At 38.7% G+C, this 23588-nt stretch overlaps 2 protein-coding genes across 2 annotated transcripts; one reads left to right on the forward strand and one right to left on the reverse strand.

Moving 5' to 3' along the window:
* Positions 1–1632: 1632 nt before the first annotated feature.
* Positions 1633–8523, reverse strand: LOC137947599 (asparagine--tRNA ligase, chloroplastic/mitochondrial-like). The gene is made up of 15 exons (XM_068793407.1): positions 8086–8523; positions 7908–7976; positions 7250–7360; positions 6535–6642; positions 6130–6267; positions 5945–6025; positions 5600–5677; positions 5430–5498; positions 4700–4774; positions 4370–4453; positions 4083–4169; positions 3785–3880; positions 3614–3688; positions 2691–2817; positions 1633–1984 (listed from the first exon to the last, which is right to left on the reverse strand). The coding sequence occupies exons 1-15, from the start codon at positions 8521–8523 to the stop codon at positions 1869–1871; spliced, it is 1752 nt and encodes a 583-aa protein (XP_068649508.1). The 3' UTR covers positions 1633–1868.
* Positions 8524–10336: 1813 nt separating this feature from the next.
* Positions 10337–23178, forward strand: LOC137949002 (mediator of RNA polymerase II transcription subunit 15-like). The gene is made up of 3 exons (XM_068795253.1): positions 10337–10927; positions 21347–22768; positions 22857–23178. The coding sequence occupies exons 1-3, from the start codon at positions 10349–10351 to the stop codon at positions 22938–22940; spliced, it is 2085 nt and encodes a 694-aa protein (XP_068651354.1). The 5' UTR covers positions 10337–10348; the 3' UTR covers positions 22941–23178.
* Positions 23179–23588: the final 410 nt, after the last annotated feature.

Genomic DNA, 23588 nt, shown 5'->3' on the forward strand with positions numbered 1-23588 from the left:
GTCAACCCTCCGTCTCCTCCCTACTGTTTCTCTTAAATACAGAGCTTACTAGGGCCTTTAATGCAATAAATATGGGAATTCATTAAGCGAAGAGGGCTGGTTCCGTAATTTCCGTAACACGAAGTGGGCCCGGTGAGGATAGATCGTGGATCCAGTCAATCCCATATTTTTTTCTTAATTTTCCGTATAATTTTAATAGAGAAGATCGGACGGTTGGGATCGGAAAAGATCTCACTTTCCGGACTTGGACACCTCGAGTCCCTCGCTATTGCAGCTTTTGTTGGATGTTACACATGAAAAAAGAAAAAACACCCGGAGTTCTGGTTCTGTGACTCGTGACTCGTGACTCGTGACTCGTGACTCGGACCCGGACCCGGACCCGGACCTGATTCGCTCTCTTTTTCTAGAAAACAAACAATAATAGTAGAATACTCGTGTAACGTAAGTGAAAATGGTGATGGGCGTGACACGTTGTAACAGATTGAGGGAGGTTGGAGGTAGGTAGGAATTTCTATAATTGGGCCAGAGTGGGCCTTTCTAGCGGTCCATTTCGTTTTTGAGTGGGACAGATTCACTGCCAGCAACCTTGGAGGCTGTGATCGATGCATTTATTGAGAAGAATTAATGGTAATTTGTTGCTCCTCACCTTTCAAAAGCAGCTGCAATGATTCAGCACAGACTGTAAGCAACAAGAACAGACTGATCTCACTGTAGAGGTGAAAAGTCAGGAAAGGTGGTGAGATTTCGTTCCGAGAAGATGATGAGGAAGGAATTCCCAGAATCAGAATATTTATATAAACTACTGGAAAATGATTTGGGGAAGGCAAGGATGACATAAATCCGTCTGTCAAGTGTGGTCCTTCCCCCCTAGTCAGGCTGATCTCAACCCTCCAATTAGAAAGGTGGATTGCTTCGGATCCTTTCCCACTGAACGAAGCTACCCGCTTTTGGACCTCTTGACCACATTTTTTGGATTTGAAGCTTTTAAGATGAAAAGACTTGTAAGCTAAGTATAAAAGATGTTTCTTTTCTTTTTCTCCAGTGCCAAACATAGCTCCAAAGCAACTGAGGAAATCAAGTAGAATTGAGAGCTTCTAACAGATCCCAGATGGGAGTTTAAAAAAGAACGAACATGGAATTCACTGAAGATTGAAAGTGGAGATGCTCACAAAAGTAGACTACTACTGTGGGAGAAAATGGGGAAGGTAGTTGGCCGGTTTCGGGTGAAGGGTAATTGAGCTCCCAAAAAGTTAGTCAACGATTGCCGACTCCATTGATTCTGATTTCTACTGACTGTGGCTCTTCCGTTTTCTCTGTCTTAATCTCACAAAATGATGAAACCCTGAATGGGTCTTTGGTCCATGGACGACTTTTGGCGTCTACAGGTTCGCCATTGCTTTCGGATGAAACAACTTTTGTCTGCCTTTCGTCTTACCCGGTCTTCATATGGGTTTTCTTTTTCCCCCACTTTTACTGGGTGAAAGCTTGATCCGGAATTCTGAACAGTGCCATGTGAACTTTGCTCTGTGGGACAAAACGAGACCCTACATGATGCCGAACAATTGATTCTTCGAAAAAAGAATCATACGAGAACTAACAGTTTGGCTCGATCTGCTCTAATAGACCAAAGACTAGTTCAATCTTGTTCATGTTAAATCCAATACTTCTAAGGAAGAACACAAGTAATAGTAAAAAATATGGATGACTAAAGACCCTACCTCTCACTTTTTTGGACCCAGACAGAAGATTAACACAATTGAATGGTTGTAACAACCAGAACCGGGAGTCTTGAACTTACATGAAAAAAATAAATAAAGACAAATATTACAATGCTAACCTAGATCAGTATCCCCAAAATTTTCCAAGCCCTAAAATTCTGCAGAACCTGGAGTTCGAGGAAAAGGAATGGCATCTCTTATATTATCAATTCCTGTTGCAAATTGAACAAGCCTTTCGAAGCCTAAGCCGAATCCAGCATGAGGAACTGCAATTGCAACAAATATTCTGAATTTATAAAATTCCAATTCCAGCTAAAAGTCAAATCTAATGAGAAATGCCTAAATAAGGATTGGGGGGAAACAAGTAACAGCATTAGTTGCAGTTAAGTAAATATCCTTACCCTGTAAAGCAGATCTTGGTGAGCCCAAAATAGAGGTTATGATGTTGCCAAGATCACAGAAGAACAATCAAGAACATTTCTAGATAAAATTAGAAGGGAAGGAAGATAAAAGTCCCATGAAAGTAAACCTTCTGAAATTCGATCTTGTTTTCACTTCCTTGTTTTCGGCTTTGAAGATCAATATTTAATATTTCAACTGTACTACAGGAACAGTGCTTAGGAACCAGTTGGACATGGGACAAAAATTCTTGTTCAATTACCTAAATTATAAAGAAACAGGAAACACAATTATAATAGAACTTTCAAGTGTTTGCCTTAAAATTTACGGGTGGGCCATTCACTAACCAACGAGGATACAAGATTTTGTTAAAGACATAAGAAACAGAGGTGTCAAACTAACATGTGGAGATATACTAAAATTTTCAGCTATTCTCCTAGTCTAGAACTAGAAAATCACACCAACTACAAACTCTAAAACACAAGATGAAGTTCATAGTGGTATATAAAGATGATTTGCATAATTAAACAGCATGAAGAAATCATTTACTTCTCAAAGGAAAAAAGGTCAGACCTGATCCATAACGTCGGAGATCAAGGTACCACCAATAGCTTTCCTTATTGAGATTCAACTCACTCAACCGGTTTTCAAGAAAGTCAAGCCGCTCTTCACGTTGGCTTCCACCAATGAGTTCCCCAACCTAAAAAGGCAGAGAAAGGTTTCAAATAGCATCCAGACTGTAAATAAGGGAAGTGACTGATAAGCCACAAGTCTTAAAAGACTAGTCCTCCATCTGCTTTTCTACCCTCACACCTTTTCAAAAAGAAAAAGACATACTACACAAAATCCACTTGTAAAGGATCATAAATAAGGGGATAAATTTAAAAAAAAACCAAAATGCCACATTAAGAATGACAATAATTGACCAATAACAGAAAATAACTCATCAAGTAAGAACAAAGAAAAATATCAAGAATATGATCAGGAGTTGATAAATAAATTTTCAATTACTAGTCACCTGAAATGGAAAAACCAGGAGGAGGTTTCAATTTCTATTTGCTAGAGATAGAAAGATCCTGAAAGCTTCTTGCATTTTGCAAGCACTAGCATAGACTTGTTCAACACATGCATTAGACATGTAACAACTGGTGTGCAAATAATGATAGATTGTTCTTATTTTCTTTTTTGAAATAGTAGATTGTTCTTATTTTCATAAATCATGTTTGGTGCTTTTGAGACAGGTAAAGTATAGGTTTTAATGAGTTATACCATTTCTCTGAGAACAAAGTTTCTAAGTCCAACAGGAGTAAGAAGAAGTGAAGAAGTGCTGAGATAGAAACGAGCAAAACAACAAAAAATTTATTTGCTTTAAACAATGGCAGTAAAATTCTAAGAGCGAAAGAATCTACAATTGGGAACATATAGAAGAAAGGAAAAACTCATGGATGAAGATGATAGGAACTAAAAGTAACAGATAAAGAACATTTGAAGTTTACCCGTGGAACCAATAAATCCATCGCTGCAACAGTCTTTTCATCATCATTTTGTCGCATATAGAAGGCCTTTATATCCTAAAAATTTCAAATATTGAAAATTTTCAGATATTAAAGTCAAATATATTCACAGCATACAACTGAAACCAAAGACATGACTGGAATACATACTACCTTAGGGTAATCTCTGATTATTACGGGACAGCCACCAAAAGCATCTTCAGTGATATAACGCTCATGCTCACTTTGCAAATCACATCCCCAATTTACCTATCAAATTTGCATATTTTTTAAAGATAAAAAATTTCATGTACAAAATAGAATAAATCTCTTCAAACAGAGTTTTGATTTGCTTATTCAGAAAGTGTCAGCCATTGGAATATGATCCTACATATTTCAAAACAGTTAAAATAAAGCTGAGCTCCAAATAAAAACAAGAGAAGAACAAACAAATTAAGACCAAAACAAATACCGGAAATTCAAATTTCTTCTTTGCTTTTGAAAGAAGCTCAATGGCATCAGAATACGTCAGCTGCACAAAGTCCTTTTCTGCAACATTCTGTCAATAGTAAAAGGTTAAATTACCATATCCACTAAAATGTAAATTTCAGCTTTAAAAATAACAGAAGAAAATTTTACAATAACCAGTAAAAATGGTAAATTAAATTGTAAAAAAATCATATAAAATTGAATGTTGCAAATGCAATATAACAAGAAAAGATGTCATGTAGAAGGTTGGAAGTTACTGTGAGCCCATACAGTCAATCTGTCAATAATTCCTTTCTCGATCCAGGTATTGAAGAAATCCATGTCTTCCTTGCAGTTCTCAAGTATATACCTTATCTGAGTTAGAAGATAACATCACATCAGGCACATATAAACATAGCATTTGCCTCTTGTGGCAGAACGTAGTTAGAAGATAACATCACATCAGGAGCATATAAACATAGCAATTGCCTCTTGTGACAGAATATAATCTAATAGAATACAACTTACAAGCATAAAGAGATAGATATAACACATGCAAACCACCAAAAAAAAAAAAAAAAACACTAGAGGCTTCTGAAATAGATGTGAAAAGTAACCTACTACATACTGGAGATAAGCCGTTGCGCATGCCATGTCATCATTTAGATCAGCAAAAGCAAGTTCTGGTTCAATCATCTAGAAAGCATAAAGAAAAATGGTCAGAGATATTATCCATATTCTAGTGGCAAAAAATTATACTGACAGAAGCAAACAGAGAGAAATAACTATTCCTTTCCTATTTTTACGGAAAGCTTCAGTTTATATGAAATTGAACAATGTTGTTGAAGTATTTTACAATGACAAGCAGAGTGAATGCTGTAACCATCTCATAAGACAACCCACAAGTCTTTGCACCATTTCTTTATGTTCTTGACACTATTTGATATAGAAGGATAAATGAATCTTCCGTTAATTTAAGATTTCGCAGTAAAATTAAAATCTCGCTTCATTAACCCATGTCTTTCCACTCCAACTTTCCAACTTTCAACATTCCCAACCTTCAAATAAATGAATAAAAATCATGATTTGAGCCATAAGGTTAAAGTATCATAGCTGTATGTCTCAGAGGGTTCACTCTCCTCTTCTTTCTTTCATTCTCAAATATTTCTTACTTAAAATAAAAGGGCTGCAATTCATTGAAAATTGCAGCTTTTGGGAAAAAAATAACTACCCAACTTACCTGATAACACAAAAAAGTTCAGATTCAGATTTCCTCTTAAAAAAAAGTCTAATAACATACTCACAGCAACTCTATTCAAAGGGGAATGATGGAAAGTCAAACAAAATATACCCAAAACTCAGCCAAATGCCTGGATGTGTTGGAGTTCTCTGCCCGGAAAGTGGGACCAAATGTGTAAACCTGGAAGCCGTGATTTAGTCACTATCCATTCTAGAAGCCATAACATGATCAGGATACAGCATCTAAGTATCATGAGACCAAGGAAAGGGACAATTTCTTACATCTGATAGAGCTGTTGCATATGTTTCAGCATTAAGCTGGCCTGAGACTGTCAAGAAGGCAGGTTTTCCGAAGAAGTCCTAACCAAATGGACAGATAGACGTACATCAAATATAAAATATGGTTTTTCTTTGGAATTATTATATTTAAAGAAAAGCTGAATCATGAAAAGAAATAAGCAGTACTTCAGTTCTGCAAGTCACAATAAAAAACTGAAGCTTTTGGCTGAAAGAGAAGACCACCATGTTGAAGCATAAAATAAGTATAGCACATTCACATCTACTTTGACCTCTTTAAATAAATGTAATGTTGGAAGAATAGGAATTCAATCAGCATAAAAAACCTACCAAGGACCAGTCAACTAAGCCATCCTTAGTACTAGGAATGCTATTAACTGGTGAAGTTGAATCATCTCGAGAACGTGGGATCTGGCAGACACAAGCGAAGTACATTAAAATAAAAATCTAATAGGCCATCATTTTAGCAAGAAGATCCAGAAAATGGTGATTTAGGCAAGAGATCAATATGATACCAAAGTAGTAACGCAAAATTGTTCACCAGCTCCTTCACAATCTGAAGCAGTAATGATGGGACTTGAAATCCAAACAAACCCATTTCCTTGAAAGAACTTGTGGGTCGCAAATGCTAAAGCATTTCTCAATCTTGCAACCTCCAGTATACAAAAGAATAAAGACAATTACTTTCTTGAAGGGAGAATGGTATTTTACCACCAAGTTTAAATGTAAATAGAGAAGCCTGAACATGCTGCAGTGATACATCCTTTTCATTTCACAAGAGGTAAAATTGCAACTAACAGCCAGATTTAACTTCATTAACAGAAAGATCTAAGGTGCCTATGTTCAAAGAAAGATAGACCTCAGGGGCATCCAAAGAAAAACAATATGCATAACATATCTAATAAAACAGAGAGACATACCGCACCAAATGTGTTTGTCCGAGGACGAAGATGAGCTATAGTTCTTAAAAACTCCCTGCTTGCTCTCTTCTTTTGAATCGGAAAGCTTGTAGGATCACTTGTCCCAACCTGTGAAAGGTATGCAGTAAAAGGTATAGTGAATGTTGTTTTTTCAATTTAAATAATATATTCAGTAATTCAAAATATTTTACAGTGAATATAACACCAAAACATATATTATTAATAGAATTAATTCTAGCAGTGGATGCATTTTCTTCGTAAAGTTAAATGTGAAAAAAGAACAACACAAATTGATATCCAAACTCAGTATTAATGAAGCAACTAAGATCATCCTCTATGCCAACAACTGCTAGGTTTTTTACATTACCCTGCATGGAGTAGTTATCATTGCAATAAGGTACAATATTCTATATGTCATCTCATCAAGAACATCCGGGTACTTGTGCTGTTCACCACTTCCTAATAGTCTGTTACTTTATCATGATTCTATTAGATCATGACATTTGCATAATCACAACCAGCTATTATCTATATTGCATACAAGTCTATTAGAGGCAATCAAAACCTGAAAATAAGGTATTAATAACAGTCAATAAACGCATCAGACAAAATTAGCTATACGCGACAAATACAGAAGCCAGCTATGGGCAAACAAGATTCCCATGCAGGGAATCGGTTGAATGCTTTTACTTTCCAACAAGAAAAATAACTTTACCGTGACAACTTTTGCTGCTTTCACCTCCACCTTCTGCTTAGATCCTTGACTTCGCACCAAGCTCCCCTCTATACATACTGATGCACCAGTTGTCACAAGGCCTGATTCAATCTAATAAAAAATCCAGCATTTTATGCAATTATTACTAGGTCGATAACTGATAAATGCATGCCATCAAACTTCTGACAAAAATTACTCCCCCATAAGTGAACTCTAAAACCCAAACTCAGACATTGCACATTGCACAGTGTTTCAAAAATGTCTGAATCAATTGAGAGAATGAGAAATGAGAAACTAACATCCTTCATTGTTGAAAGGTGTCCCACATCTCAATACCGCCTAAAGTTGCAATTCCATAAACACGAGAAACAATAAATCTGTGGATGGAAGAAAGCCAAGACTTTCCACTACTCTAAGATAGAAAGATAAAAGAAACTTCAGCGTTGGCATCCAATCAATTATTGAAGCCAAAAGATAAGTCGACCGTTTGGGATGATCTGTAGTAATGTAGTTTGAAGGACTAAAACGCCAGATTGTGTGGGAAGCAAATTTGACGGGAACTTCTGCATATTCATTGGAAATTAACTGTTCGTCTTATGCAGCTGATAGAAGAACGTGAAGTCCTAATTCGTAAACTAGTGCATAATGCAGACATTACCTGATCATAGCCTTCGATCTCTGGACTTAGCACACATTGCATATTGGAAAGGCAAGAACCATCATTCACCTAAATTTCAAAAAATTCCGTCACGTAAGCAAATATATCGAAATGCAACTGAAATCGTGCCTGTATGAAATGGGCATGTTACGTCAAAATGAAGTAGTAACATCTTTACCTCGATAAAAGTGACGGTGCTCTGCACGCGACATGTCCGAACCCAGCCCCTAACAGCCAAACTCTCACCCAGGCGGTCCAACCCTTCGTCCGACCCACCCTTTATATCAACAATTCTCAGCCTCTTCCGGAACTCCCGAACCCTCTCTCCAGTCCCGTCAGTCGACTTCTCGTCGAATTCCGTCTTCACGTCGGCGGAAGAAACCGTCCCGGTAGTTCCGCTGCAGAAACATTTCCAACTGGATAGCAAGAGATTTGGACGTGTAACAGATAAGTTGAAACGAAGGTAGGCCGGCGGATGAGAAGAATTGGTGAAATCTGTGAATGTTTTACGAGGGGCCTTGGGGGTTTTCCTGGTGCCAAGGCGGAGAAGGCGGACAGCGGAGTATGAACGAAAGCGGGAAGTGGAAGTAGGAGCGAGAGCCGCGGCCGTAGCCATCTGCTTCGAAGCTGTTATCTGTCCCCAGTGGCTATTGTTTCACCTTTTTGGGTTCGTGCGCGTCTTCCTGAAACGGCCGATCTCTAAGCCCCTGAAACATAGGTTTGTGATTGGTATCTTGAACGGGACCTACAGGAGGCATGGTTGTGCTCTCGGGATTCGATCCCGACTGGCTGTCATCCGATCCCGAGCCTTGACATTTCTATAAATTGACTCGGCTTGAAATTTTATTTTATTTTCAAAAATAAGAAAAAAAGAAAAATATCTTCGATGAAAAATATGTTTTTTCCAAAAATAGTCCCAATTCGACATACAAATAGTCCCACAGACTCGGCCTATTATGAGCGGAAGACATAGGTAAATACTTAACCCCGTGACTATAACAGTAAACCCCACCTTCGGGAGCCGACGTCCACGATAGGTTAACACTTAGCGACAGTGTCCGGGTCAAAAACCCATACTCCCTTACAGAGCCCATGTCTGGGATTCGAGATTGCCCACGCCGGGACTCCCATTGGGTATTCGAACTCGCGACGTGGGAACCCGCTCTAATACCAAATATTAAGTACCTAACTAATACTACAAAAAAACTTGCCTGTTAAGAGCGGAATACATAGGTACTTAACCCCAGGACCATAACAACCTTCTATAACCGACTAAGCAACATATATATTCCAAACAAATATAATAAAATAAAATTATTATAAAATCCTCATAATTTAATTTATATATTAAAACATAATAAAAAATTTTAAGAGATAAATTAAGTACACGCCATGAACACACGTGGGGTCTAAGTATCTATTTGGTTTTAGGGTTTTGCAATAGGATTGGGACGTGACGACGTAATCCGTTCCCGAGTTAGGTCATAAGTCGAGTTAGGCAACACTTATTAATAATTTTAGGTATTTTATTTCTTGTGTTTGTGCATTTTTAAAAATTAATTAGAATAATGATGTGTATTTATAATAAAATTATTGAAGTATAGTTATCTTAGTTATGATTTATTTTTTTAAAATATTACTAAATTTTATTTTCTTTTAAATTTTCCCATGTGCATTCTTATTTTCAATTTTTTTTTTATTTTTCGCTTTTTTTTTTCTTTCCTCTCTACTTTTTGTGGTCCAAATACAGCGATGAGGAGGCAAAACTCAGTTTTTTTTTCCGATAGAATTAAGTGGCTAACCCTTTTACATAAAAAAAAAAAAAAAAACATAGATGATTCATTAAGAGATCGGAGAAGATGTTTTTCAACTTTTTTTGTAGTCAACAAAATAAAATTTTGAAGATCATCTTCATCTCCTAATTTAAATTCATTTTATTAATCTACACGAACTTTATCTTTAAACTTATATTTTGATTTTAGAGATTTGAAATGAATTTTAGAAAAAAGTAGAATCAGGTTCATAAGATTTTGAATGAGAATTAATTAAAGTTCTAAATCAAGTATACTTACTATGAATTATTGTTAGTTTGGAATCGATTTTCAATTCCAAATGAATTCGTGAGTTCTTAAAAACCCAAAATATAGAAATTCTTATATAAAAAGATGAATAAGTCTTTCACTGATATCTAAAAATTAAAATTAACGATTGCAACAACATAAAAGCCAGTGATAATTTATATTTTACATCATTAAATGAAAATTTTAATTTAGCTATAAATAAAATTTTAAAATTTGTTGAGATGGGGCCTCCATCTCGGCGACTTGGATTCGCCTAGGAGCGCAACCGTACCCGCGCACAGATTTTGATCTCTGTCAATAAGATGAAAAATTCCCAAATCTTATTTCCCGTGCTTCAATCTTCTTCCTTCTTCTCCCGCCATGGATTACTCAGCTGGGGCAGAAACCCAGCAACAGCAACTCTTCCAGCAGCAGCAGCAGCAAGAGCAACAACAACAACAGTACGATCCCAGCCAAGTCCAGCCCCAGTCTTTCGATCATGCCACTCAGGCCTATTACCCTTACTACCCCAACTCCCACCACCAGTACGCGCCGCTGCCCTATCCGTACTATCAACCAGATTACTCCAATCCTTCCACAGCGCACAACGCTTACCAACAGCAGCGTCCGCCAGCGGAGAACCTTCAACCACCGGGCATCTCCGCCCCTTCAGATTCTGCGCCTCAGTCGGCCGGAGCAGCCCATCAAAATGCTTATTACCCGCCTGAGCATGGTGCCTATCCTGTAGTGCACGGTCTTAATCCTGCTGCCGCTGCGGCTGTCGCTGCCCTGTCGGAGTTGCAGCACAACATGGATGCCGCTGAGAGAGCGGAGCGAGCCGAACGAGCTATGGCGGCAGGGATGCTCGAACGGCACCGTTGGCCGCCGAGGAATGGTGGGTACCCACCAATGCCTGGGCCTCCGCCTTCCTACCATCACGGAGGTCCTTTCCGTTCACCAGTAAGTGTTTGAATTTTCTTTTCTCCCCTCTAGCAAATTACTTGTCTAATTGTGGCCATCGGTTGGTCGTTTATACATTCGATTGATCTGCCACGAAATGCATAGAAGGGTTGTCAGAGTTGGTCCCTTCTGTTACTCGAGTCACGATTGCTATCCTTCCGGTCGTCGTAGTTCAGCTCAAAGCCGCCTGAGCAGCATGTTGCCTTTTCCCCACTGTTTACATTTTTTTTCTACATTTTGTTGTCTGTGATTTTTCCCCTCGCGCATGACCTTTTATTGTGTGTTGTTCTTTCTGCGTTTTTGCCGTTGTTGTTATTGTTAAGATGCTCACGGCTATGTTTAAGTTGGTTGCGTTTTTAACGTGTAATCTATGAAGTGGTGAGGTGCCAAGGAGCTATACTTCGCGGTAGACAAGCATTCTTATGAGGTTTGACAGATAGGAAATTAGCGGCTGTAGATGGATAAGAGATTCTTGTTCTTTTTCAGGATAAGCCACCGATTGTAATTCTTGTGATGTCTGCTTATTTCTACTGTTTTTTCTTTCACTGTTGTTTTTGTTGCAGTTATTGGAGTGATGAATCTGTGTCCTTATTATACTCAGATTTGTTTATTTATTTATTTGAAGAGAGTTTACAATTTAATTTACGAATTGTGGACAGTTGACATATTATTTTTTTGTTTTTGCCGAGAGGCAAAAGTATATAGTCTCAGTGTGTTGGAAATCTGGTGGTGATTACGAGCCACTTGCTAGGTTACTGGGAAAATAGTGGGATTCACATGTTCGTTATAAATGAATGAGAGCATGGAGAGTAGCTAACTATGACTTCCTAGCTGAGTCACAGTTCCTCACTTCATCATGGGGAGCCTAATCATGGACTGGGCTATGTCCTTTCATACCTACATTGCTCATGACAGCTAAAGGTTGGTGGTTTGCTAAAGTTGTAAACATGCCTTGAAACTTTATAGGTGTATGCAACATTATTGTCATCATCTTTTTGCTTGACAAAATGCGTCCTTAATACTTTTTATATCATTGATTTTGAATTTTATTTTGCCTTCCTAAATTGTCTTGGTATTCTAGAATTGAGTTAAAGATGAAAAAATATCCACTAAGAAGATCCTGTAGAGAAAAAATACTTCTTCTCTTGCCAATGGGGTTTTTGCTTGCTCTGGGGGTAGTGCCAGATTTTCTAGTTTAATTATATGGTGTTCTCTTTCTGTTTTCTTATTTCCTCTACATTATAAGTTTTGTTTCTTTGTTTCTATATCATAGGAAAAGCTCATCATTTTCACTGATATAACATCAAAAGTTCATTTTGGCAATGGCTTGTAAAGGATTAACTTTATGTACTTTTCTCTTTTTCTTTTTGTTTGTTTACGCTTGTTTCTCAAGCATTACATAATGCCGACTCCTTTTCAACTAAATAGTGCCAATGATTCATCTTCATGATTAATGTTTCTTCTGCAAAAAGTTGCTAGAATAGAGGTTTGGACACGTGGTTGCTCTGTCTTGATCCATTACGTCCATATCTTTTAGCCATGGCATAATCAACAATTTAACTGAACAATCTTTATAAAGCCGACCGGAAGACTTCTAAAAAAAAAGAAATAAAGAGGACTGGGAGTTGCTGTTGGTTTTCAAAAAATGTTTTGCATTGTTGCCTTCAATATATTTACCTTATTGCTGGGTTTGACTCCATTTCCCCATCTTCATGTGATTTTTTTCTCTGCTATGATTTGTTGTCATCTTCTGCATATGCTATTATGATGTTTCTATTATTGTGTTTGGTTCTTCATATCATGTGCATTTCTTCTTGTTTTACTGTGCGATGTGATTCAGCCACTTTGATGGTCTGTCCTGTGAAGACCCTTGGTTCAATGGTTGGTCACAGCTTTGGCCTCCATGACTGGGCGATACCAAGTGTTGTGGTACTTATATTGGTTTATTATTATTAATGTTATCATTATTATTTTTTTAAAGTAATTATTCTGAGAGATTGCACGCTTATTTCTTTGGTGCTGGCATTTTGTTTTACCTTGATTGTGGGATTTCTCCATTAAGTCAAATAGTACAGCTTAGAAGCTCATCTGAGGTAATATTAGCATAAAATCCTGTAAGTTTTTTAAATTAAAAAAAGGAATTTTATGCTAATATTAGTGCTTGGTTGTAGTCATTTGTTTTAATGTCCAATTCCATACGGACAATCAGTGCTAGATGGCAACTTTTTACTTCACCTGGGTCTGGGTTTTGCCCTTAAACAGTATAGGTAGTTGTCTGCTCCGGAATCATAAGCATTCTTTTCTTTTAATTGTTCCTAAACCTCTACCATTCAAAACACTATTTAAAAAAAAAAAGTTTCTTGCCATTGTTTGGCATAAATATCAAATATCTCTTTCCCACTTCTTCCAAGAAGCTTAAGCCTGATCTCTAATGGTCCATGCTTGGGCAAAGCTCCAAGGAGGGGTCTAACTGCTAATTTTGATTATGACTAGTCTCATTCTGGTGGATCTATGGGAACACCATAAACAAAACTGGTAGGTGAGCCCTGATTTCTTTTGTTAATTATTTAAGTTGCTTGAGCAAATTTACCAGGGTTTGTTTACATATTACATAAAGTATGCTTTCTCTAATTTATTATGCTTACGAGATCTGTCCATTCGCTAGTATGTATACAATTTTCATAGATTTAAGTGGTATTTCTTGTCATTGGGGAATTCAGATTACTGATTCATATTCCATTTAGGCCTTGTTAGTACACAGGTAATGTTGGGAGAGAAAGTGAATTCTGGAGAATATGTCCCCAAAGTGTTAATAGACATGAAAAGTTTGGATGGAATATCCAGTAATTATAAAAAGTGATCACCTTTTATATCTTTAAAGGAGATAAATTAAATTTAATTGAAAGTGGTGGAAAACAAGGTGATCTGCTTCCCTGTTTAGAGAAGGCGACAAAAATCCTCCATCTTAATCTTAGATTTGAAATAAAAAGTTAATTGCCTGACCTTTTCCATTAAACTTTCCATTGCCACACTAACATAAGAAAGAACTTTCACTTTGTCTTCCTTCTGGGCTTTAATCTAGACTAGGTCAGCTCGTTCTTTGCATTTTTCTTTCATTCTAAACATTATATGTTGGGGCTGCTTTCATCTGAATCGAAGAAGGATATTTTATCTACTCCTGTATTCTATACCAGCAAACAGGTATTTTCAAAAAAGTGGTCTATATTTTTTCTTTGACATGTCTTATTATTTACCCATAAGAGTTGAAGTTCTATCTTACCTTCAACTCATATTTTATATGTTTGTACTTCCAATTTGTTTGCTTCTAGCTCCGTCAATGTTGAATCTGAAGTGTCCCTCCATAGTTATGACAAATGCTTTTATTTTTTTTATTTTTTAGTGTTTTTGCAATAGTTGCTTTCTGTAATTTCACATGGGCAGGGCTGTATTCAAGGCAAATTTTGAGTTGTCTAGAATTCAATATTATTTTAGGTTTTCTGGCAGACTTTTCTAGGTTTAGATGACTCACTTTTTCGTATCATTGGCTATTGTGGCCCTGGCCAAGGTTAAAGCTATTGGGTACATTAGTTAGTAGTTTTTGGATTTGATTTTTTGGATCTTAGTACAGTTTATATCTTCATCAAAGTGGAAAAAAGTTGTGCACATCGAGTAGAATATGTCTGCATGTTGTTTTGACAGGTTCAATGCTCCCATTTTCCAAAGAATGCTGAGTATTTGTCTCTGTCAAATGATGCGTATGCTGTGGCTTATAGGAACAACCCATTCATTTGAAGAAGTGTTACTCGACAACACTAGGAATACGATCAAAATGCACGCAATTGTACAGGTACTGGATCTTTTTTGATATGTCATGTTAATGTTCTTGAATCACATTTAACCAGATGTGGTCCCAGACCAGTGCAACTACTTGTGGTCAACTCGAAACTCAATTGGATCAACTGAGGCCTTGGATTAGTCAATAAATTTTTGGTGCTATAGCTTCCTCCTTTCCCAATTTCTTGACCTCTTTGAATCTGTTGGGTCAATGAAAAGTTCAGGCCTCCTGGCTAGATTCTAGTTGAGTCTGAGCTTTTGATCTGCCTCAGTTTGTTCAAGTGAACTTAAGTCTCCTTAAGTTGACAAAAGTTGTTCTATTCATATTCTGGGGAGTATCTGAAGAACTCAACAGAGAAAACTTCTGTTCTTTTCGTCGTAATGGGATTTTGAGGAAGACTAAAGACAACATGATTCATGTGCAGACCATGATTATGGTTTTACTGGTTGTGGCCTGTCACATGATATCAACTGTATCAGTTGCCCCTCAAGAGTTGGAAACGTTAACTGATGCGTATACATACACTTGGTCTTACTGCTTTTTTACTCAATAAATTATTTCACACCAATAGTGTGTCAATGGTGAGTTTCAGTGGTGACATAAGGATGTAAGCATCTCATAATGTGGATCAGAGAATTGGTGTATCCTAAATGTGGTGCTTGAGAATGGATCTTATGTCAACATGCTGCCAAGGAATCAAATTCCTGGAATGGAGTAGTTGGTTAACATCAAGTATTTGTCATGGTTATCAACTGACGCTTCCTTGAATCAATAAGTACGAATGCCTCCACGGCATTAAAATTCTGAAGCGTGCCATTTTTCTAGTAGGAAAGTTGTCCTGGGAGCTGCATCCTTATCCTGCCGTGATAGTTTTCTTCATCAACATGACAGATGGTTGATCATTTGCCTGGATACCCCAAAAATAGGTATGTACTCCTAAATCACTCTTACATTACTGCAGGGCTTCTTCCCTTGTCAGTTATGGTTGGAGTTGCCTAAAAATTGTTCATTGTACTACAACTCCATCCTATTCCAGAAAAAAAATGATGAGGGGAATTTCTTTTTCACTCGTGGAATAAAAAGAGGGTGTTTCCTCTCCACGGTCATTCAGAGATAGAGCGTTTTGCATATTCAAAATGTTGCTAACATTTTCTCTGTGCAAACCCTCTGTTTCTTGCCTTTTGGGTGGACTACTCACGAGGACTTGCATCATCATTGACAAACTGTATAAATTTTGGTATGAGTAGATGATCTTTTAGTCTGTTTTGACATATAAAATGAATTATGCTCGGCTAGCTCTATTCTGTGTGCCCAGACTCTATAGCTAAGTTGGTTAGAGTGGATCAAGTGGTGGGTGGAAAAATGGTGTGTGCTCATCATGATGATGGAATTGCAGATTTTCTGCATGGATATAATACTAACTTTTAGATTTTGATCCACTTAGTGGAACCTGATTGGCCATTGATCCAAGCCAATTTATGATAGACTAATGGAGCTTGGTTTGCCTTAGCATTTTTAATAGTAATCATATTTCCTAGTTCTTGGATTGAACCTTTAATTCAATGGCTACATTGGGGGATTTCTACTGTGAGGTTTTGGGTCCAAGTCTTACCTGTGATTGGGGTTTGTGTACAATTAACATTTAAAAACAAAAGAAAAAATTTCTAGCTATATAATTGCATTAGAAATTTAGGTGAAATTACCACCGGGTACTGGTGGATGATATAATTTTTTGGCTTGTGACTCATGGAGCTTGTCTTCCAAGTCTTGTAATTTTTATATATATTTTAATTTGCCTGTCATATTCAGAGTTGGGGCTCTGACTTGATTTGACCTGACCTGGTCCCATTATTAACATGGTCTCTGTTAACTATAAGTGTGAACTCCCTAAAACCTTATTGTGCTGCTACCAATGTTTTATGCAATGTTATCAAACTGGGACTGAAATGGCCTGCATCCGGTCCCTTCTTCGGCTATGATACTTTGTATAAGTGGGGAAGGTTAAAAACTGGCTGACATGACCAGTGTTTGTGGTTCAACCAGCAAACCCTACAAAACTGGCCCAGTCAGGCTGGTCTCCCCTCCTTCTATTCAAGTACACAGATGGGGGAGGAAACCACCCTGTCTATGTTTGCAGGTAGGCAGGAAGATCCTTTCCTATCCGAAGATAGAAAGGGGGAGGGAGGGGTGGTGCTAACTCCTCCTTGGCTTCTTTGTTTTGTGACAAAGAAATATTAAGCGAACTTGTCAGGAGTTTCTTTGGTCAATGGAATGAATCTGATGAATACCATTTAAAACTTTCTCATGAATAAGGTGTTTATCATGCTTAATCATATTTGTTGGAGCATGTAAAATTTTTTTTACAGCTAAGTGACACTATTGTAGGCCCAGTATACTATTGTTAGAGTAGGTACGTGTAGGTGTAGATCTTAGGGGGGTTAGTCAACAATGAAGTTGAAATGAAGTTCATGCGCATTACATAGTTCATTCGATTAGGCTGTTAGTCGTAAATGAGCGCCAGCATCATCTGAAAAACGCAAGTAATCGTCTCAGGCTAAAATCGTGGAATCGTGATTCAGCCCAATTTTGCGAATCATCCACTTGAAGTGTCGCTTGAGACTCGTCGTTCCCTCCCTGAAGATTTTTTTTTTCTCTTTGGCGCTCTCTTCTCCCTCTCGGCCTTCCTCCCCCGATTTTTTTTTTCTCCCGCTCTCTTCTTCCTCTCGTCTTCGCACTCCCTTCGGCTTCTTCTCCCTTCGGCTCTTCTTCCTCTCGGCCTTCCTCCCCTGAAATTTTTTTCTTCCTCTCTCTTCTCCCTCTCGGCCTCCGTCGCAAAGCTGCCATTGCTGAGCCTCTGTCGTAGAGCCGCCATTGCCAAGCTTCTGTTGCAGTTGCCTGCCACCGCTCTGTTGCAGTTGCCTGCCGTCGCTCCGTCGTAGAGCTTCTCGGCCTCCCTCTCTTCTCCTTCTCTTCTCCCTCCATTGGGCTCCATTGGCATTTTATTTATGAAATGCAATGCATCTTCAATTTGGCCATTACCAGCTAGGAGATCCACAACACAAGCAAAATGCTCCATAGAGGAGATAATCCCAAAGTCAACATTTAAACTACTGAAGAGTTTGAGCCCTTCATCCACGAGACCTGCATGGCTACAAGAAGAAAGCAGACAGGTTAATGTCACGGTATTTGGTTCAGCTCCTGATTGTCTCATTTCTTGAAGAAGCCTTAATGCTGCCCCCACCATGGCCATTCCCACCACATCCTCCTATCATGGTATTCCAAGTGATAGTGTCCCTTTCTTTCATGTTTGAAAACACAGAATAAGCAAGTCCAACAGATCCACACTTGGCAGAGCTCTTCAATGAGCCCCATTTGACTACATGCATCCAAAATTTGTGTTCCAAGTGATTAAATCAGCTTCAAAACCTTCTAATCTCATCACTCTTAGAAGCTCTTTTGCTGAATCAATCAACCCATTGTGCACATAACCAGATATCATGGAATTCCATGATAGAAGATCCCTTGCAAACATTCCATCAAAAACCTATTTAGCACTTTCAATATCATGACATTTTGAATACATATCGATCAAAGCATTTGAAACCTGCAAGATGGGTGCTGTCCCAAACTTGATCACATCTCCAAAAACTTGATTTCCATCCTTCAAGGATGACAGTTTTGCATAGGCCTTAAGCACCAGGGGGAAAGACATATCCATCAGGTGCCATACCTTGTGCTCGGATGTCCTGATACATTTGGAGGCAATTATCGAACTCCCCATTTGTACAATAGCAGGCTAGCACTGCTGTCCAAGCAAAGACATTTGGTTGTGACAATTCATCAAGTGGAGTGCAGGAACCAAATCGTCACAATTGGCATAAAATTGAATCAATTTGGTTGTTAAATATGGAATACGGCTTAAAACTTGAATGGTTATCTGGAGATGGATTTTCTTCCCTTGTTTTATTGCTTTTGAATAAGATTGATGAGATGTGTGAGGATGCTTTTAAATGGATATTGGAAGGGGAGAATGCTATGGACAGAGAACATCTGCCCATCAGAATCAGTCCCCTCGGAGCATCTCAAACTTGCAAAACAAGTGACGATGTGTATGTTTTGAAACAATCTCAAAGTAGGACGGAGAAGAATAAACACAACAGCAACTCAAAGTTTAAAAAAAAATCTGAGTGGAGTCAAGTTCAAATCCGTGCAAGATTCAGTATGCCACAGAGGTGCAACAGACAGGGAAAGGGGGCGTTGCGAGAGCTGGGACGGAGGCGTTGGGAGGCCAAAAGGTAGGCTGAGACAGACCGAAAGGGAGTAGAGATGGTGGCCGGAGGGCTGCGACGGAGATGCCGGGACAGACCGAGAGGGAGAAGAGAGGGAGGCCGAGGTGAGAGGGAGAAGGAAAAGGGAGGTTGAGAGGGAGAAGGGAGATGGAGGCTGAGAGAGAGAGGAAATTTTTTTCGGAGGCAAAAGAGATGAGAGGAGGAGACCGAGAGAGAGAGGGTGCGGGAGTGAGACCGAAAAAAAAAATCGACGAGGGTTCGAAGCGCCGTGCCAACTTCATTTGGATGATTCGCAATATACTGTGGAAACCAGATTTCCGAAATTAAACCGTGGAGATGATTTTCGGATTCAACTTAGTCATCTACATGACTTGAACGCTGGTGTACCACTGACAACGTCAGGAGATGAATTGAGTAATGCGGCTGAAGTTCATCTCCTGCGTCAAGTTGACTAACCCCCCTGAGATGTTTCCATGTAAGGGGGGTTAGTCAACAAAATTCAAATTTGAACTTCAACTTCAAATGAAGGTACTTATATATAATGTTCTGTCATTTGAGTTAGTTGTCTTTTACTTTTTGGTTCAAACTCTTTTGTCATATTTCTTGGGTAGCCCCGATTTTGATCCAAGTTAGTTTTGGTGTGGTTCTGAATTATTTGTTCTCCTGTTTTATGGCTGCAAAGTATCAGGAAAGTGGAATAGGTCTCTGAAACTTATATGCTTTAATTTACTAGCCATGGTATATTGGTAATGTAAAATATATTACTTTTCGAAAAAATGTAAAATGTGTTAGTATAAACCATATTTGCAATGTGAAAGTAAGAGGAGTTTTGATTGCTGTCGTGTTTGTCTTTGGGAAAACCTTATTTTTATTTTATTTTTTATGAGAGGTGATAGGTCTGAAATATGAGGTTTCTGGGTAAAATTGGTTTACATATTTAAGTATGGAAATAAACCTGCTCCTCATGTGACTGGGGCCTTTGCTGAACGGCCATGTTGGGAGGGTGGGGGTGGGGTGGGGTTGGGTTGGGTTGTTTAGTATGAGGTATGAGTTCATTCTCGTCTGTATATGGGGTTCAACATACGAAAAAAAAAAAAATCTACTCCCATTGCTAGGATTCCTTTCTACTCCACTTTTTAACTGTTTCATGTATCCTTCCAAAAGCTAGAAAAGAAATTGAATTTGCAATAATGCAGTAAGTTGATTTGTTTCATATTTTTTTCCACTGCATATGATGGTAATCGGTTTGTTTTTTATGTTTATAAATAGTGATAATAAGTTGTGTTAAATTTTGATAAGGTGTAGGATGTTGTTTCTCACTGTAATTCAAATTGTCAACATCATATAAAGCTCTTACTAGAGTTCTTAAAACTACTTTGATATATATAAAAAAGAGAAAACTACAGTCATATGCAAAAAACCTGTGGTTGGTTTTCTTACAATTTGAACCTGTGAAAATGGTTGTTAAGCAGTATCCTAATTTAGGTATATTGTTGTGGGAAAACATCCAATACAGTTTGAACATTGATCTCAGTTAATTCGTTTTTTCTAATATAAGATTCCTTTTTTTCCTGAATGTTGCTCCTTCTTGAGTACATCACTTGCTTAGTAGCATCCAGAAATGCATGAGTGACCACACTATTCTTATTATTAATTTTGCTTCTTCATGAGCGCATGTTGATCTGCCCTAATTCATTGGTATGATAAGATTTGGCCAAATATCTCAGCCCATAATGTTGAATTCAAAATGTGGGAGCCAGACTACTTTTTGCCCGACTTTGGGTACTTACCTTGCATTCCAACCGATCAGAAGTTTTATACTTTGTAGGCATTTGGGCTGCTAATCTACATGGCATCCCTTTCTTTTGATCATAAAATAATGCAATGATGATTTTCTGGCCACGTAAAAGGTGGTAGCTACAGGTACAGTGTCTTGGTCTTTTAATGATTAAGATGATGCAGGTTCTGGGTTTATGTTCTTGTGATTAAGTTCCATGAGATGTTTTTATTTAATTTTATCGGATCTTTTTGAGCCCGCAAGACAGCAACTATTGTAAACTTGTGATAAGGTAAATTTAAATACTTCATTGTCTGATTTAAGATAGCCAGTACTGTTTTTTTTTTTTTTTAAATTCATTACTACCTTTTGTTGACTAATTGAATGACACAGTATTACTTGTGGAGCTAGTTTCCTGTAACCTTAGTGACGTGGTGCCTTTCTGATAGTTTGATTGCATTTATGCAGATACTGCTTCACTTATAAATGTCTAAGATCCATAGGGAGTGTTTTTGCAGGTTGGAAGGCCACCCTATAGAGGTAGTGGCAGAAGGGGTGGTGGGCCATACAGGGGTGGTGGCAGAAACAACTACGGGCATCATCCCTATAAGTCAGATTCTTTCAAAGGTAAGGGGCGTATGGCCAGGGGTGCTGGTGGTCGACGCTTTCATCCGTCTGGTTCAGCAGCCCCACATCCTGACCCTGGTCCAGAACCAGCAACAGCAGCATCAGAAGAGGGCCCGGGAGCTCAGCCACAAGTCCCAGCAGCACTCTCTCAACCGATGCCTCAAGTTTCTTGGTGTGAGCTCTGCATGGTTGATTGTAACAGCTTGGAAATTCTTGAGCAGCACTTGAATGGAAAGAGACACAAGAAAAATGTCCAAAGGCTGCAAGAGTTTGAAAAGCATAAAAAAATGATGGCTGAACTCCAGCAGAAATCAGGTGTACCACCGCAGCAGGAGCAAACCCAGCCGCAGACTGAGGTCCATCCCCATGAGCCTGAGTTCCATCAACAGCAGAGTGAGACCCAGCCTGAGCGGCTGAGTGAGGCCCAGCCCGAACTGCTGAGTGAGGCCCAGCCTGAGCAGCAGACAGAGACCCAGCATGAGCATGAGCAGCAAGCCCAGTCCCAACAGCAGGAGTCCCAGCCTCAGTTGCAGTCAGAATCTGAGTCCTTGCCTGAGAAAGTTCAGAGTGCCGCTGATGAACAAGAAAGCAAACAAACTTCTGCTGCTCCAGAAACTTTGCCACACCCTACTTCTGGGGAAACAGCTAAGATGGAGGAAAAGCAGCAAAATCAAGCTGGAGAACAACCAATTGCAGAAGTCTCAACTGCTCCATCAAGGAGGCCAACGCGGGGTAGGGGTCATTGGGATGATAGGAGGCGTGTACCAAAGCAGGAAAGGATGGTGAGATTTGTTCGGGGTGCCAAACGAATGAGGATGTCAGAAAGAATGATGGATGGACAGTTTCCTAGAGAGCCCAAAGAACCCAAGGAGGAGCCCAAGTTCTGTTCTTTGTGCAATGTTACATGTGATACTCAGGCCGTCTTTGAGTGTCATCTAGCTGGTAAGAAGCACAATTCTCGGATGAAGCGAACTCAGGGCTCATTTGGTGGACATGGTGTTCAGTCTTTCTTTGCCTCACATACTCAACCTGCTGGATATGTACCTCGAGGTTACAACCAGCCTATTGTTTATAGTCATCCCGGGCAGGAAATGTCAAGGCAGCAACCTATTGAAACTGAAAGTGCCAAAGAGGCGACTTCTGATTCTCATGGTGAGAAGAAATTTGAGCCCTTTAAAGGGCAAGAAGTTATTGTGGGGTCTGGAAGTCAAGAAGCACCTAAAATCCAGCCTGAAGGACAGAGTAGTCAACATTCTTCCATTGTGGAGTCCAATGGTCAGATTTCTGTTTCAGAGCCCAAAGAAGTAATGGAGGTTTGTGCAAACGTCATCCAGTGATCAGCTTTTTTATTCTAAGATGGGTACTGTAAAGTGTCCGATCCTTTTGCCCCTGTTTTTGCAGGTTTCTCCTCTTGATTCCGGAGTTCCCCCAGTTGTGAAGGCAGCCGAGATTCGCTTGAACAGCGAAGGGCAAGGCCAATCATGATACATGTTCTCAGTAGAGCCCCTATGATCAGCACAAATGCTTTCCGATACTAAATTGTCTTGCTTCTGTTTGTTTCAATCCCAATAGAAACTTCATCGAGCTTCAGCTGTATGCTGATCAGATCGTCCCAGTTTTTCATTTTCTTGATATTACCAGGGAGGTCTTCATCGGAATTTGATATCCGATCTGTTCGTGTTACTTTTGGCAAAAATTTATCAAGCGGGCTTTTGGTTCTTGCTGGATAATTCTTGCACAGGCTTCGGGGCTTAGGAAGTCTCCATTCTAAACCCCCAAAAACTGTCTAATGAGCATGTTTCAATGGGCTCTGATCTGTTAAAATGAAATAAAAATTTTAATATAACAAGAAGTAATAGGCGTTTAATTTATGATTGATACAATGTGAAATAGTTATCTCAATTGTCCGATTATGATCGTCGATCATAATTGGACAATAAACAGGTAAGATTAATTAATTATATATGAGGATAATTTTTTATATTTTTTTATATTTTATTTAATAAATAATGAATGAGAAATAAAATTGACACGGGTACCGAGCCCTTCGGTTGACATGAGCAAAAGAGTTGCAGCCGCCAAAATCCGTTTCACTGCCACCAAAAGTTTCAGGATCCGTCTTCACAGCAGTGA

The sequence above is a fragment of the Aristolochia californica genome, unplaced genomic scaffold, assembly GCF_029961685.1.
Source record: "Aristolochia californica isolate CCGP_79_NKW_82.1479 unplaced genomic scaffold, dmAriCali1.0.hap1 SCAF_13, whole genome shotgun sequence".
Lineage (NCBI taxonomy): Eukaryota > Viridiplantae > Streptophyta > Magnoliopsida > Piperales > Aristolochiaceae > Aristolochia > Aristolochia californica.